This window comes from Eptesicus fuscus, chromosome 11, assembly GCF_027574615.1.
Source record: "Eptesicus fuscus isolate TK198812 chromosome 11, DD_ASM_mEF_20220401, whole genome shotgun sequence".
NCBI classification, from domain to species: Eukaryota; Metazoa; Chordata; class Mammalia; order Chiroptera; family Vespertilionidae; genus Eptesicus; species Eptesicus fuscus.
In genome coordinates, this window is record NC_072483.1 from 81,671,158 (window position 1) to 81,688,002 (window position 16,845).

The window sequence follows — 16,845 nt, forward strand, 5'->3', positions numbered from 1 at the left end:
GGTATTAGTGTTCTGAGCTACAAGGAGACACCTGCTTGAGTTTTTCCAAGGCCCTAAATAAACTGGGAACTATTTTCTGCTACTGGATACCTACTGATTATAACCTGGTCTTCTAAATACTCTAAAAACCTGTTCTCTTAAATACTGGAGAGTTCTGTAACCTCTGGGTGGTGAGGGTTGGTACAAAGGCATTTATGAACCTTACATTCAAGCTGCTCTTAATTGTTGCTTGGCTTGACGGGGGCCTCTGTCGTACACATAATGTTGGGTTCTTTCGGGCAGGGTCAACGGGGCATGTGTTATGCTTCAGGCAAGAAGAGAAAACTGCTATAATCATTTTGTGGTCCACCTTAATAGTACCTTCACATCACTGGCTGCCTCTCAGGATTAGCAGCTGTTTTACTGTGTACACAACACAAAACCACGCTTGGAGCAACTTACCCTGAGCCTGCCTGCAGCGGGTATTGTGCTCACAAGGTGGCAACGTGGTGAAAATAGGGGCTTTCTTCCTACAAGGGCCACTCCTCCAATGTACAGAGAATTTCTCTTCATTCTACTTCCCCTGGGCCACCTCTGTGAGCCTTGGCCTTAGTCCAGAAGCAGCCTTCTGGCTGGTCTATGTCCTGTAGTCCACAGACATTTGGTTAAACTATGGGACATACGGAAGAGCTGATTTTCAATGCTTCAAACCAAGTTGCATTATCCGCACCTTATCACTTTCTTCTTGAAGGTTTATTTAGATTGAGGAGAAGGCGGCATTCAGCATGTGGGCAGGGAAGCCCTACAGCTCACCTGCAGTCCAGGTAAGCAGGGCTGGAGATCCTCAACCTCTTTGCACAAATTGCAAAGGATCTAAAGGCTTAAGAGAGATAAGAGAGGGCAAAAAAAATCCCCTTTAACGTCTATTCTCAAGAGGGCCATAAGTAATTGTAGCTTAGAAAATGATACCTCTTAAAGTCCAGTAAGTAACACAATTTAAGTCTAAAACCAGCAGTCGCATCATTCTTGGTAACATAACTCTATTTTAAATTAAAAAAATAAGACTAAACTGGGCTAGATGGATACTCTATATATTCAATAATACTTTAATTTATTAAATCCTATCAGTCAGAGATATTCTAATATATCAACCAAAATACCTCTAAATTGAACTCAAGACATTTTTATTTTTGGGAGGGAATAAAGAAGGAATGTGAAAATGCCTAAAGTATGTCTGCTACTGCCAGGTTTGACCGTTGCTCAATCTTTTGTTTGCATTCTCATTTGGGTCAAGTTACAAGTTTTAGATGTTCTGTTGAAAAAAAAAAAAAAAGGAAAAATAGCTGCAAAGCTCAAAAGCAATTGGGATGGGTTTTGGAGGTGGGGTTCAGCTTTTCAAAAACATAGACCTTCATTTCCCAATCGGCCATCCTGGCCTTGGTCTTGTCCTGACTGTTGTGAATGAAATCTAGCAGATACAGATTGACCTCATTTTATGTGTCTTCTCCCTTCCCATCTATTCTGTTTTCTTTTTTTTTTTCCTTTATTATTCCCTCATCACATTTTCCAGAAAGCATTTTTTATCTTTTATTATCCATACTGCTAATCACACACTTACACACACGCACACACATACACACACATGGGTCAGCCACCACCATCCACTACCTGCTGGTTCTCAATCTCCGAAGGCCACAGTCAGCCCTCCCTGTCCCCGGGGTCCAGATGGTGTTGTTTGGCACTGAGTCTGGAATTGGCACCTCCAGGGCATTGCTTCCCCTGTCGCCTAGTCCATGGGCCCTCTTTTTCTCAAGTACATTCTAGTCCTCCAATGGGAGGCTTAAAGCAGGGGCCCCAGTTCTAATAATTACAGGCAGGAGACCTGCAGGTGACTCTGAGACCACATGTCCCCATGGCATTGTGCCTAGGACATGGGAGGAAGGAAGGTGAGGACCACGGCAATTTCAGCCCTCAACCTGGTCACTGTGGTTCTTGGAATAGATTCCTTCTGGAAGTTCTGACTAGCTTTGCACATTCTCCCAGGACACTAATACTGCATTCGCATCTTATTTTTATACAAAAGTGAGGAAACGTGAAACACTTATACCAAATGAATGGTACCAGGAACCTGAGAAATTCTACAAGTAAAGAGATGCAGTCTTCCTCTGGGTAGAAAACGTTCCAAGGAGATCACAAGTCAAGCTTGCTGTTTCCTTTCTCATTGAAAAACTACTCACTTAAGATGCCCATGTTTGCAGCCACTCCTCCGACTTAATACAGTGGTTGAAGCTTAGCTTCTGAATGGAGACGATCCAGGGCAGCGGCTGCTCCACGCTGCCAATGCTGTGGGCTGGGCACGCAGGGAGGCAGCACGGAGGGTATCTCCTGTGTGATTTGCTTGTTCAGATGCCACTCTCATGGGTGTTAACCATTCTAAAAGTACTTCAAATATCAGGCAGTATTGTTTTTATGGCCCATCCTTCCTCTTTCTCCTGACTTTTCCCCTCCAAAAACTCCTGTTCCTTCTTTTTCTCTCTAATTAGCAGTCAGGTGTTACATTCTCAATCAAAAAACCTAATCTGTACGCAGGTCAAGTCTTAACAGGAAGAAGGCCTCGAGGAAGGGCGATGTTAGCTGTCTTCCTTCCTGGGCTGTGCTGGGCTTGGTGGTGTTGGCTACACGGCTGCAGTCATGGGGTTCTTCTGCCGGGGGTCCTGGGTCCGGTAGGGGTACTGGTCTGGGCTGCCCCCTCGGGGCCCTGGCCTGCCCATTTCCTGATAGGCTGGCACTCTGTGGTGCTGAGGGGGCGAGGGCGGGACATCTTGTCGGAAGGGTCCTTTGTGCTGGGGGGCGGGTGGGGGTGGGTAGTACTGAGGATACCGGAGATCTGCGACCCTCAGGTCCGGGGGGCGGGGGTAGCTCCCTTTGGGCGGATGCATGGGATGAGGCCCTGGGTAGTAGGGGAGCTCCCTCTCCTTGTAGAGCCCTCGGGGTGCTGCTGTCAGATAGTCTGCGGGGTCGGCGGGTCCTCCCCTGGGAAGAGAAAAGCAGACATAGGTCAGTAGTTCCTAGGCTGGCTGCCCCACTGAAGACACATCCCCCATTGTGTGTACGACAGAGGTCCCGCCAAGCCGAGCAGCAATTAAGAGCCCCTTGAATGTAAGCTTTAGACAAGCCTGTGTGCCAGCCCTCACTGTCACACCCAGAGGCTGAGAACTTTCCCCAGGATTTGGGAGAACAGGTGGGTGTGGCAATGGGAGGTGACCTGTGCCCTTAAACAGAAGACAGGGAATCTTCTTCTTCCCCGTCTCCCTCCTGGTGGCCAGTGGAGTGGCCATTGTAGATCACACGGAGAAAGCCATGGGCTGAGGAAGGCAGGGGCCTGGGGCCCTGACACCTCGGAGCCATCAGATCAGCCAGGACTGCGTACACTCAGATTGGTACATGAGAGAGAAATAGGCTTCTACTTGTTTAAATCCTCTCAGGCTAGCCTTTATCCTAGTAGCCAACTAGTGTCCTAAACAAGGCAGAGTTGGGCTCTCTAAGGCTGTGAACACTCCACCCTTTCCTTCTCTGCCCCCTTGAAGCCAGTCCCACGTATGATGGTAGGGACACCCAGGTTATTCGGAGCCATAAGGCTCCCCTGGCTCACACTCGCTTCTCTCCTAGGCCTTTGGTGCTCTTCACCTGGGCCACAGTCTCGGTCTACCGCTTGGGTCTTCTGTCACATCCCGGTGGGGACCAGTGTGCCCTCCCCTCTCTCCAATTCCTAGAAGAGGGCCTAACCCAGAGCTGGGAACTGCTCCCCTCGAACGTCGATGAAAGCAATTCTCCAGCAAAGCGGAGGAGCGCCAGGCCAGTAGCAGCGTGGGAGAAGCCTAACCAGCTGTAGGTTACACAGCGAAACCAGGAGGCACACAGGAAGGGCCGGGCGAGAACAAACGCTAGCAGAAAGCGACCCTGTCTGGATCCTCCGCTAAGACAACAAGCTTCTTCTGATCCACTTGCCATCACAGAAGCAACCCGTCTGCAAACACATGACCACATCTCATCCAGCCCCGGGCTGAACAGATGCCTTCTGTTTGCGGCTCTCAACTCCCATAAACCTTCTGTGCGCATGTACACCACCATCGCCCCAGATCCTTCTGCTTTTCACCCTCCCCCCTTTTACCATGTTTTTAAAGGAAAACAGCACCATTCATAATTAATGACAAGCTCTCCAGCATCAGTGTACAGACTGGTCGAACCCTTGGAAGCCATGGTGGCGCTGTGAGAACGGAGTCTGTGGTTAATCAAAGACCGTCAGTGAGGGCCAGGATCGCCCTGTCATCTGCAGGCTGATGTGAACACAGCCCTGGGAGCCCCTCAGATCAATGCAGGTTTGACAAGCGCCGAGCTCCGAGCATGTGCCAAGCAGCACGTGAGCGCATTTATAAAGATGAACAATAGGGTTCTCGCTCCACTTCTCTGCGTCTTAATTTGGCTATGTATAATAATGAAAGATAGGCCTTCGAGCACGGCGTAATTTAGTCCGTGAGAGTTTTCAGATAAAAAAATTAAATTGTTTACGTACAAGTTATTATAACGTCAACGGCTATGATTCAGTGCAGTGTGCTTCGCTCTATTTTAAATCGCCCGTGACAAATCGGGCACGAACGCGCGTCTGTCACCCCAGCCAGGGGAAATTAGGGATCAGGGTTTCATCTCCCCTCTCCCTGAGAATTTTATTTTTGATTTAGGAAACTTCCAGCATTCATTGTATCTTTTATCATAAAATATTTTGAAGGCCCTCGCCACTGTCCACGCTCATTTCTATTTCCTTGGGTTCATGTTGGAGATTTCCAAAAAACTTAAAAAAAATCCTTAACCTGTGCTTTCTCTCAAAATCTACTGGAGATATTTCTCCGCATGAAGTGAAACATGTGGTTTTTCTGCACTCATTTTAAGCCCTTGGGATAAATCACTGACATTTGCAACACACAAACATTATCTGCTTTAAAATGAACACACAGCCGCGCTCCCTGCGGGCCCTCTTAGCCTGGATGTTTCCTGTTTAAAATGGAAAGAGAGAAAGGAGGAATTCCAGGCCTCGGACTTTTAGGGTCCTGTTCTCTCCCTGGAGGCTTCTCTCTTAAAACAGAACATTATAAAAGACAGGCACGCCTTGTTTTTTAATTTTAATTTTTTTTACTTTTTGAGAGAAAACCCAGATCAAGTGGCGACAGGGCAGAAGCCACCCCGAGAGCCACCAGGACAGTGCCCAGGGGGACAGCTGCTATCTCTTTCCCCACACCTCGCCCCTGCGCCCCTGCGACTCCTCCACCTCTGGGGGGGCGGGGGTCCCCCTGGGCAGAGGGGCAGAGCTCAAGATGTTGCTCCTCCAAGGGGAGGCTCTATGCCTGGGAGTGTGCTCACATGTGGCAGAGACCAAGTAAGGTAGCTGTTCTTTGTCAAGAAATGAAATCGTGGAAATGGTCTTACTCTGTAGAACTCATCACAATGGTTATGGTTTTAAATTTTTCATAGAGAAGGAAAACAATGAGCTGGCCTATAAAAACACCGTTTAAGGTTCAAAGGGTGCTCGGAAGATTTGTCTTTTTTTTTTTTTTTTATTGGGGGGAGGGGAGTTGCTGTTGTTTATAATAACTTTTTGCTCAAAAGTAAGCATTTTCTACAGACTTCCCCCAGAACAACAGGGAAGTGCTTTTGAATAATGTTCACACACACACACACACACACACACACACACACACACACACACATGCAGGCATATGCGTGAATGATTTTTAAACAGAAAAAAAAAAAAACCCTCCTCGTTAACTAAGGAACTTGATAGGAAAAAGGGAGAAGAAAAGGGAGCTGAAATTTTAGCCTTGTTAACCTCGAGTTTCCCTTTTCATAGTGTCTTTATTTGGGTGAAATTTCGTATCTGTAGGAAAGCACAGAAACCAATCCATTCTGAGGCCTAAGAAATGCGTATCCCAGTGACCAGTGCTTTGAGTGACTCTGAGGAACTCAGCAGCAGTTTCCTCTGAAGATGGTGACGCAAACAAGGGTCCAAACAGAAGATGTATCAGAACTTCCAGGTCCCTCATTTCCCACGTGACCTCCTGAGCTTCATCTGTAGGTGTTATTGTTTTCCTTGAAGTCAATTTCCCATTGAAAACATCACCCAAGAATCATATTTACTTAAGAGAAGGGAAACAAGCGTATGTTTGCTTTCTTTATAACACAACTCTTTGAGGAAGCTGCCATGAAAATATCTATATTTTTAAATTTTCACTATTTACTTTTTTATTTCAGTTTTGATTAGGCTCATTTTTGAGGCCAAAATGATTCAGATTTTGCTCTGAAAACTCACAGGAACTATCTCAGACATACGGTTGCCAATCACATAGATGCATGCAATAATGAAAGTTGACCTTTAAGTCTAAATGTGAGAAAGCTATATGATACATACATGTGAAGAAACAATAAGGATCACTTTCTTTAGATGATGTTTTCCTCCTTTTGCCAGGTTGGTATGTCACTACTTTTCATTAAACAAAGAAGGGGATGAATATTAGAGGCTACGTGGGTCAGAGAGCCAGCCACTGAGTACCAACAGTCTTCAATTTATGGAAGGATGGAAGGTATGCTCCTATATTTGGTAAGACAATCCTATATTGGGAAAAGGCTCAGTATTGGATGAACCAAGTCACTGGAAAAGCATTTTAGTTAGGGATGAGATGGCCATACTTACTATACTTACTGGAATAGATGAAGGGGCATGAGCTATTTTGAATCGTCCCATCTCTGTTTGCATTTCTCCTCCTCTCCCCCCTCAAATGCAAAGAACACCTCTTTCTTCGGAACTTACTACAGCCAATCATTCTCACCTCATCATCTTTCCCCTCCCTTGCGGCTAGTTTATCTCTGGCCTGGAGCACAAGCATCCTGAAGGAAGGAACTGAGCCTCATACGTCTAGTATCTCCCTCAGAGCTTAGCACTGGCCTTTGCACATCATAAGTGCTCCATAAATGTCTATTGAATGTGTTCAAGGGAGTTTAACATAAAGAGAAAACCCACTAACATCCCCAGTAACCATAGAGGGTCAGCTGTGTTTAGGGGCTGTAAGTGGGTAGCTGGGTGGAGGAATAAAAAGAGAAAGTGGACTCCCATTGAGATCCAGAGACTACAATGGCTGAGGTAAGACTACTCCCTAATTTTTCAAAAAGGAGGGATGGAGAGGGGAGGACAGTGGGCTGAAAAAAAAAAAAGAATTGGATTGTGTCCAACACAGAATGACTGTGAACTTGATCGGATTATTATGTTTGTCTTCTTTGCCAAGAACAAAAGTATACTGTCTTATCTCTGTTGTCTTGCATGGCACTTGAAACATAGAAGTTGCTTAATAAATCTTGGGCTCAAATTTAATTGCTTTGACTTACCAGTAAGTTTAACATCACTAATTGGTGATTCAAGAATCATTTAAGAATTGTTTCTATGATGGTCTAGCAAAGACATTTGCTTTATTTCTGTCAGAACACAATAATCTAGGAACATCTTACTTTAAATGTTTAAAAAATACAGTACTCATGATCCTATATAATAAAAGCCTAATATACTAAGTGTCCAGTTGGCCATTCAACCAATTAAAGCATAATATGCTAATGATATGCTAAGGTTGCTCAACCGCTCATTATGACATGCACTGACCACCAGGGGGCAGATGCTTGGACCAGTAGGTTAGCTTGCTGCTGGGGTCCAGCCTATCGGGACTGAATGAGATAGGCTGGACATGCCCTGGAGCCCTCCTGTGGTCCCTCCCTTGCTGGCCAACATCCTGTGTCTCTCCCCAGCACCGATCATGTACCTGTGAGGTCCCTCGGCCTGGCCTGCACCCTCTTGCAATCTGGTACCCCTTGGGGGATGTTGAAGAGCCAGTTTTGGCCTGATCCCAGAGGCCAGGCCAAAGGACCCCACTGGTGCATGAATTCGTGCACCAGGCCTCTAGTCTCAAATAAAAGGTCTTAGGGAGACAATGTCAAAGGTGAAAACCAGGTGCAATCACCACAGTTTCAAGTACCTGGGCTTGAGGATAAACAGCTTCTGCCAGTTCCTCTCTGTCACAAAGCTTCCCAACCTTTTCTCCACCAGAACACACATGATGGGTGACCTTCATATGAACCACAAGAGAGGCAGAGGCTAGGATTATGCAAACTTCTCTACCTCCTGCTGGAACTGAATGCCCTTCCCTCCCACGCAACAAAACGAAACAAAAACACAAGGAGATTCAAGTGAGTGGGGGCAACATTATCAAAAGTGATAAATCTTTGGAATATATAGCTGATCATGATTCACCTACCAGTATGTGTATCAAGCCTGAGTTTAAGAACCGCCGCTTCATCCAGCCAATGAGCACCCTTTAGGAGAAGGACAGGTGAAGTTGAAGAATGACAGGAGAAAAACATCTGGGGTTGAGCCGGAGGTTAGTTAGCAGGTGTGAAAATAAGATACGCAGTAAAAAGTGTGAAAGCCATGAGGAGAAGCTCCTGAAGGGCAGAACCCTGCTCCTCTTAATTTCTGTAAAATACCACCCATGCTAATCACTGCAAAACAAAGGTAGCCTCTATGGGTCTCCTTTTGTGGTAATAATTGACTGTGACCAAATTCGGTGTTCAAAGGAAAGGAAGTAACATGATGTAAAACTGCTGGTGTTAAGAGAGGTCCTTGTGTTAAGAGAGGCAGAAAGTCAACGTTACTCTCAAGTGCACCACGTGTAGGTTACTCAGTGGGGAGCTGATGTTGGTGCCTTCCTCTCTGATTCTTCAACAAACGTGGCAAAGCTAAAAAAAGATCAGCACAAACAGTATTCTTGTAGGCGCTGGAGTCCCCCACGCTATGTGGCCAGCGATGCTTTCAGTCTGTGTGGAAATTCCTTCCGTGTCAGATTCCCAGTTACAGGCCTTCCTCCTCCACCAGGCGTGAACGTGGCTGCCGGGATTAGCAGAGCCCTCCGCACTGTACACGACACAGCTATGATTTCTGCAGATTTTACAGAATCGTAAACTATAGTGATCATTCGATGGCCTATGTTACAGAGATGATTTCAGAAAGAAAAGCCACTTTCATCACTCACGTTTCCCATGGCGTTATGAGGACCGGGCTCTCGCTCTTTGCTAAGAACTGGAATGGGAAGAGATTTATCAGCAGATGCCTTTGGCTCTTGTTAACACCAAGGAAATGTTTGCAAAGAAAATGAAAGAGGAATGAGAGTGACTGAGTGCTCAGAGGACATTTCTGAAACAGTTTGAGACAGTTTTAGAATTCTGGTCACTCACATTTAATTTCTTCTGTCATGTTTTACAGCAGTAACCACAAACAAGAATTCAATTATTAACAGACTTCATGTGTAATTAGTATGGCACCCTGGATAACCCGTTAGCAGATACTATCTAGAAAATGGCCCTTAAGAATGTTTCATCCTATCAGACAGTGGGAGGTATTCCCTAAAAATGGTCCTGCTGAAATAATTTTCTTTATGAGGGGGAGTGAGATTTTTAAAGTGGGTGCTGAGGACAACTAAAAGGGGTAACATGAGAATATATAGAAAGAAGGAATCTTAGAAAGCTCAAAATGCTGTGAGTGGCCCCTCAAAAGTCCTGAAATCCATCGAGTGATACCTGCATATACTTATCCCATGGTCTCTTTAACCGCAGAAGAGACTTCATTTAAAGAGAATAGCAACACCCTAGGCAATTTGGCTCAGTGGATAGAGTGTCAGGCTGTGGACTGAAGGGTCTCAGGTTTTATCTCGGTCAAAGGCACATACCTCAGTTGCAGGCTCCTCTCTGGCCCTGACCCTAGCTAGGGCTTGTGCAGGAGGCAACCAATTGATGTGTTTCTCTCACATGGATATTTCTCTCTGTCTTTCCCTCTCTCTTCCACTCTCTCTAAAAATCAATGAAAAAAATATCCTCAGGTGAGAATTAAAAAACAAAAATAAAATAAAATAAAGAGAATGGCAACCAAAGTAACACATCATCATAACTTGTTAGGCCACTAAAATCCCTCCTCTCTCTCTCTCTCTCTCTCTTCTCTCTCTCTCTCTCTCTCTCTCTCTCTCTCTCCAGTAGTCCTGGAATGTCAATTCTAAACGCTGAAGATTTTATCAAATTGTCATGCAAGAGATGACACTTCAACTTCAAGGTCAGACTTGGAGGACCAACAGGTTCAAGAGCGTAGGGTCCTGAATTCTAAAGACGGTTTTCCTGCCCCTTAGGAGAAGCCCTGCACAGTTGCCTGCCCCAGGTTACTGCCTGCAGACAGGACATTCTAGGAGAAAACACACTGTTCGTGAGGGCTGTTTTTCCCTGATGGATTTAGCTTTCTTTATTTTTAGAGTAATGCATACAATTGATGGATAAGCTCTGCCTGTGTCTTATCCAAAGGTATTCAGATATCATAGAGCTGCCACATCTTTACCTGCCCCCATTCCTCTGCCATTAATGTCTATGCCTGGGCAATCGGAGGATTTTGATGTAAATACCTATGGTATTAGATCATCAGAACCCCTCTTCACCGAGGGCAAGGCCCCCAGCAAACGAGTCTTAAGTATGTCCACCTTCGTGTGTGTGTGTGTGTGTGTGTGTGAGTGTATGTGTGTGTGTGTGTCGGGAAGGGCTTTCACACCATAATTTCATTAAGACCCGAGTGCACGCTGCCCCGGCAATTCTCTTACTCTGTGATTCAGAAGCAGAAATATCTGTGCTGGGAAGAGTTCTGCTACTCTGCCTGACATGCTAAGGAACAAACCTTGGAAGCTGGGTTTAGACTTGCCAAGGTTCGAAGGCTGCCACGCACAGCGGCTCTTTCCCGAGTGCCCACAGCAGCCAGTTCCATCCTAAGCATTTTCCCCGCAGTAACAGGCTTGGTCCTCACAACAGCGCTGTGATCAGCCCAGGTTTGCAGATGAGAAAGACAGGGGGATGAAGCAAGTTGACCAAGGTCACTCAGGAAGCAGCAGGGCCCAGAATCAAGGCCAGGCCGGCTGATTGGGAGGTCACATGCATGGCCACTAAGCTAGCCATGCAGCCTCTGATCTCTCTTGCTTGTCACCTGCTCGCAATGTGCCTGTTGGCAGCAAGTGGGGGAGGAAGGAGTGTGGTTTTTGTGCAGCAGGATCTGGAGCCGGAGAGTGATGTGAATGACCTCCATGGGGGGATGGCTCCACACGGAGGTTCGGCAAGCACCTGACACCTCACAGGAACAAGATGAAACCACCATCTCTCCCCAGAGCTGCTGCCCCTCCAGAATGACACACTACACATCAGCCAGCCAGGCCAGCAATCTAGGCTCCCTCTGTCATCCCCACTATAGCTAGAAACTGGGTTCCAGAAATCGCTCTCTTAAATATTCTTGGCTGTCCACCCTCACTGCCTTGGCCTGACTGCCCTCACATCCCTCTTCAACTGGACAGGCAATAGCAGACCAGGGCTAGGGGACAGGCAGGCAGTGCGGTGGGCCAGCTTCACAAGACAGCAGTTTGACAGCCCAGAGGCAGGCGCACACGAGGCTGAAGGCAGTTGAGTTCTGTAACCTTCAAGCCCGTGGCCGCCAACTCGGAAGCAATTTCAAGCGCCTTGCACTCACTCTCAAATGAAAACGTGGTGCCGTTTGTACAGCCAGGTGAGCTCAGTTTTCTTTTGGGGACTGTGTGAGCATTTAATTTTTTTTTTTTTTTTGATATGATATTCTCAAATGTAAATCCTGACAACCAGCAAGTTTTTTGCTTGCGTCTGAATATGAGATCTACCATAAACCTTTTTATTTTTATTAACATCAGGGAACCTTTTCTCCCAAACTTATAAGACTAGGTGAGATTGCTATAACATACTTCATAAACCTCTGGGTTTACTTTCTGCCTTAAGAAATGAGCGTTGCTAGTATTAGTGTTTCATTTATAAGGGAGCCAAGGGACAAATGGACGGGGACCAATGTGAAAAGGGGTGCTAGGCTTCCAGACTTTTGGGTGGGAAGGGTTTTGACACCAGCACCTCAGATACTGACTTGATTTCATCTCCAAGCAGGTTTCCTATGGCAAGAACCTTCCTCAGCCTTCTCTCAATAGTGGCATGAGCTTCCTGGTCCCACCCTCAATGGGAAGGGCACGTGGAAGGCGGCACAGCGGATGCTGATAGCTGATTCAGCCACACTCACGTTGGGTGTATTTTCAGGTCTCTATTCTAACAACCTCCCTGATATCCAGCACCAAGGCAATGGGTTCAGTCTCCATTTCCACCACATAATACAAGAAGGGAAAGGAAGGGGGGGGAGGGAGAGGGAGAGAGAGAGGGAGAGAGAGAGAGAGAGAGAGAGAGAGAGAGAGAGAGAGAGAGAGAAACATCAGTGATGAGGGAGAATCATTGATTGGCTGCATCCTGCATGTCCCACACTGGGGATCGAGCCCACAACTCAGGCATGTGCCCTGACCAGGAATCTAACCGTGACCTCCTGGTTCATAGGTTGATGCTCAACCACTGAGCCATGCCGGCTGGGCTCTGTATCACTTTTGATGTGGAACTGAAGCACCTCATGATAATGCTCACCAAAGTCTGGAGAGTAACTCTGGGACCCCATCTCCTGTCTGTGCTAAGCAGGTCCCAAAGGTCCAGGCTGGCGCTGGTGTGCACATGAGGCTCCGCTGTTGGCCCCACTCAGCCCTTCTACCCAGAATCCCTCTCATTATTTGGCAGAACCCTTTGGAGACAGCATCAGCAAGACGGACTCTATAAACCATCACCTTCTATTCAGCTTTCATTCTCTGCAGACGAAATGGGGTTATAGCACCAAGGTGACTGAACTATATTGTGAAAGTGATTTTCAACAAGTAATAAAAGTTATTAAGAGCGTCTCAGGTACTGAGCTGCCCCGTCCTGCCTTGGTCTCTTCATCATGTGGCTGCTCATTACACGGCTGGTAAAGGCTGGTTATTAACATCATTACAAACCTGTTACTTTCCAATCTCCTTTTATGGAAATTAGAGCATTCTTTGTCCTTTCTCCTTCTGTTGTAATATAGCCCGACTGTCAGCCCAGCCTCCCCGGGTTCCATCTTGCCTTTGATGCTGGTAAAATTGAGCAGTTAGCAAATCAAGGCTTGTCATAGCTCAAACTGATTGGCGCTATGAAATGCCTCTCATCATTACTTCTTCTTCTCTTTGTCTCCAATGTTCTTGTACAGTTACCCCCTCCTATGCCCCCACCTCCACTCCCTTTAGCAAACGAATGTGTGGGTCCAGAGCCACTGATAAGTGCTTTTAAAAAAGATGGAGCAAGACAAGCTTTTGTTATGAGTGAGCTCCTTCAGATGTTATTCCATCCTCCATTTTTTCTCTAATTCACTGATTTATTGATTTATTCCTTGAACAATCCAAAGAACACTGCACAGACACCCTCACTCTGCTTCTGAGTATTGCCTTGCTCTCGGTCATATTTGGTGCTGGCATGTGTACCAATAATGAGATGGTTTTCCCGTTTTATCCATGCATTCTACTATCAGCACGGCGGAATCTTGATTCTTAAAATCAGTCACATAGCTGAAGTTTTAATAATTTAAATAAAAGCTTATCATAGAAAAGCAAATATTTATAAGCAGGAGGCACCTAATTCAAAGGAATTAATTAAAAGTAAATGCTGAAGTGATTTAAAACGAAGGAGCCATCTTTATATATAAAACCCTAATATGCAAATAGACGGAACAGCAGAACAACTGAACAACCGAACAACCAGTAGCTATGATGTGTGCTGACCACCAGGGGGCAGGCATGGAACATGGTGGGCATCGGCTGGGACGGGATGGTGGAGCAGGTGAGCGGGGACACCAGACCAAGGCGGGGCGCCAGTCGCTGTCATCGGGGCAAGCCTCTGGTGGTTCCTGAAAATTCTTTGCTCCCGCATGCCGCAGTCCCACCTGGCGCTCACACCCGCTGCCAGTGCCCTGATTGCTTGGCACTGTCAGTGGATGCAAGTGGTGGCTGTTGGCCCCAATCACCCCTGAGGGCTTCTCTACTTCCCCCTGCTCCTGAGGGGCGATTGGGACATCAGCTGTAGCTCACACTCGCTGCTGGCACCGGACCCAATCGCTCCGCAGATGTCAGCTGGTGGGAGCGGGGCTGTTGCTGTCAGCACGTGGGAGTGGCGGCGGCGGCAGGAGCTGGGCTGCCAGCAAACAAGGGACCAGGGGCCACTGTGGGAAGGGCCAGGTCAGGGCGCGGAGGATGGGCCTAGTCCTGCCCCTGTGCCCGCTGCAGTCTCACGGACCGTAGTTCCTTTCAAGGTGCACGAATCCATGCACTGAGCCCATAGTTACCAAATAAGATGTATTTACCACTTGCCTCATGCCAGCGTGCCCTTGAACTTCAGGAGAGATGCGGCCTAGGCTCTCCCTGAGGACCTCCATGTGCTCTAGGGTTTCTGGTCCTGAGGGATCTCAGGGTACACTTCTGCGTAGTGGGGTGAGTGTGGGGCTCAGAGGCACTAGACTGGGCTTGAACTGAGCAAGGCAGTTCATAGACATATGGTCCAGGAGATCTAACTCTTTCTGAGCCTCAGTGACCTCATCTGTAAAATTGGGATATTACTCCTGCCTTCCCTCCCCTTGCAGGGTTGTGATGAGAACTGACTAAGAAACAGCAATAAACAAACAAAAAGACCAACTACACAAAAGTCCTCAATACTTGTTGAATTTGAAGTCGCAATCACTTAAAAAAAATAATACTGTATCTTTTATATGGAGTTTAAGGTGATTATCCAAAGACCTAGAATGAGCAAGTAAACAAATCTTTAAACAAATTCAAAATGTATGACTGAGAGCCATGGACCCTATGTATGTGTCCCACTCCACATCAGTGGATGTCAGTGCGGGAAATCCTCTAACAGAGGTTGCAACGTGTAGGCCCATCTGTATATACACACATAGAGTCACAGTATATAGGCTTACATAGTGTTTAACCATTTTTTTAGGTAGTTGCTGACATTTAAACATTGAGGGCTTTCACATAAAAACGCAGCTTTCCTGTTTTCCCTTAAACGCAGGCCTTACCTTCCTTTAAGGTGGTAACAGCGTGAGCTGCCCTTTCCCACCCCCCTGGAGGCAGGGACATAGCCCTCCTTAGGTTGTCCTTCTGCCTGCTTCTCTCCTGACAGTCCCCACATGCCCCCATAGCCACTTAGTGTGCAGCCCCTGCCCCATGGGAATAAATGTCACCCTCTAGAGTTCTGCATCATTGTACTCCATTTACATCCTCGACGTATAGGTGCATGCTATCCAAACTGCTCACTTTGAAGAGGGAAAGTGCCCTGGGAAGTAGACTAAAATTTCTATCACCATCCCTGATCACCTTTACATCTTAAAAAAATGAAGTCTCTCTATATAAATGGCTCTGTGTTAGGGAGAGCTGCAGAATGGAGAAGGGACCCCATCCCAGGGGGTTTCAGACAAGTCACTTCACTGTCTCAGGCCTTATCTTCAACCCTGGAAAATGAATAGGTTGCCCCAATGAGTCACTGGGGTGGGGGTTACGATTTCACGTCCTGGAAACCACACAGGCTCTGTTCTGCATGGACCTCAGGTCACACTGCTGCATTTCAGCCTGACCTCTGCAAGGTCACCTGGCTGGACTTCTTTACTTATCTGTGCCTTGGTTTCTCCATCTGTAAAGTAATATGTGCTTTTCTTCTCATAAGAGAGAAGGCCATGGTATGGGTGAAAGTGCACTGGAGGAAAATTGGGGTAAAAAGATCCTAAGATCTTATATTACTCCTGACTCAAAGGTTGCAATTATGAAGGGAAACTTGCCTTCCCTAATGGGATTTCTGGATCAGACCTTTCTCTCCCCACTGAGAAGCATTATGTGGATATTTTCCTGACCAACAAGGTGATATTGTACAAGTTTAATCCCGCCCGCGGCAGAGTAATGCCAGACCTCAGTTCAAGGGTACATGTGTCCCACTTCAGAAAAACTGGATCCTAATTTGCCTCCTTGCCCCATGCATTTTATGAGGAATGTATGTAGTTAACTGTTATCAGGTGGTTAAGCAATTTGATGAGGTGTGAACTAGCCCCTTAATCGTTTTATTTACAACATACTTATCCTCCCCTAACATCCCATTGGGGAATTTTCTACTTAGTTGATTAAGTGAAGTTTAGTGAAGTACGATTTGGCAAAACCAGAAGCTGAAAAATACTCCTTGGAGTTTTAGCAATCTTAGAGTCATTTGTAAGTGTGCAACACACTGAGCTGAGGTTTATAAAAAGTGACGACAACAACAACAACAAAAATGGATTAAATTGTTAATTACCTTTTATCCCCACCACTTAGAAAAATAATAACACGGAGAATCAAGATGGGGAACATAACTGCAGTTAGATGCATTTGTTCTTCTCTGGGTGCTGTTTCCAGTAGAAAGAAATGGCTTCAGGGAACCATTCATTTGTTGGGGATAGGTAATCAGAACTGCTTTTAGAAGCTAAATGCTTACTTAAAAATAATCCTCTTATCTTTCCTCTGTACTGTAGCTTACCAGGTAAATCTGGATGGATGCAACTCCTAATGTTAACCTAGCCTAGAGGGTCATCTCACTCTTTGGTTGGTGCCTGTGCTAAATGATCCCCGAAATATTAAGCACTTATGAAAAAGTAGGCACCCCAATGTCTACCCCAAAGACTTACCACCTAGCCTGGTAGACAAAACAGGCGATGCAAAACAAGCCAGGGCACACATGCTCAATGCTAAGAGCCATGGATTCCTGCTCGAGGTAAGGGTTTGGATGAGGGGTCAGTAAGGAAGTGTTGAAGGAAGAGTTGGATATGGGCAAGCAGAG

General features: G+C 46.3%; 1 protein-coding gene across 4 annotated transcripts in view; it reads right to left on the reverse strand.

Annotated features, from left to right (window-relative positions):
• Nucleotides 1-2,288: 2,288 nt before the first annotated feature.
• PARD3B (par-3 family cell polarity regulator beta) overlaps nt 2,289-16,845 on the reverse strand; it is a 910,289-nt gene continuing 895,732 nt past the window's right edge. For all 4 annotated transcript variants that reach the window (XM_054722996.1, XM_054722997.1, XM_054722998.1 and 1 more), the window contains one exon: nt 2,289-3,012. In XM_054722996.1, the coding sequence (XP_054578971.1) occupies nt 2,655-3,012 (358 nt within the window). In that variant the 3' untranslated portion in view covers nt 2,289-2,654. The remainder of the gene's footprint in view (nt 3,013-16,845) is intronic.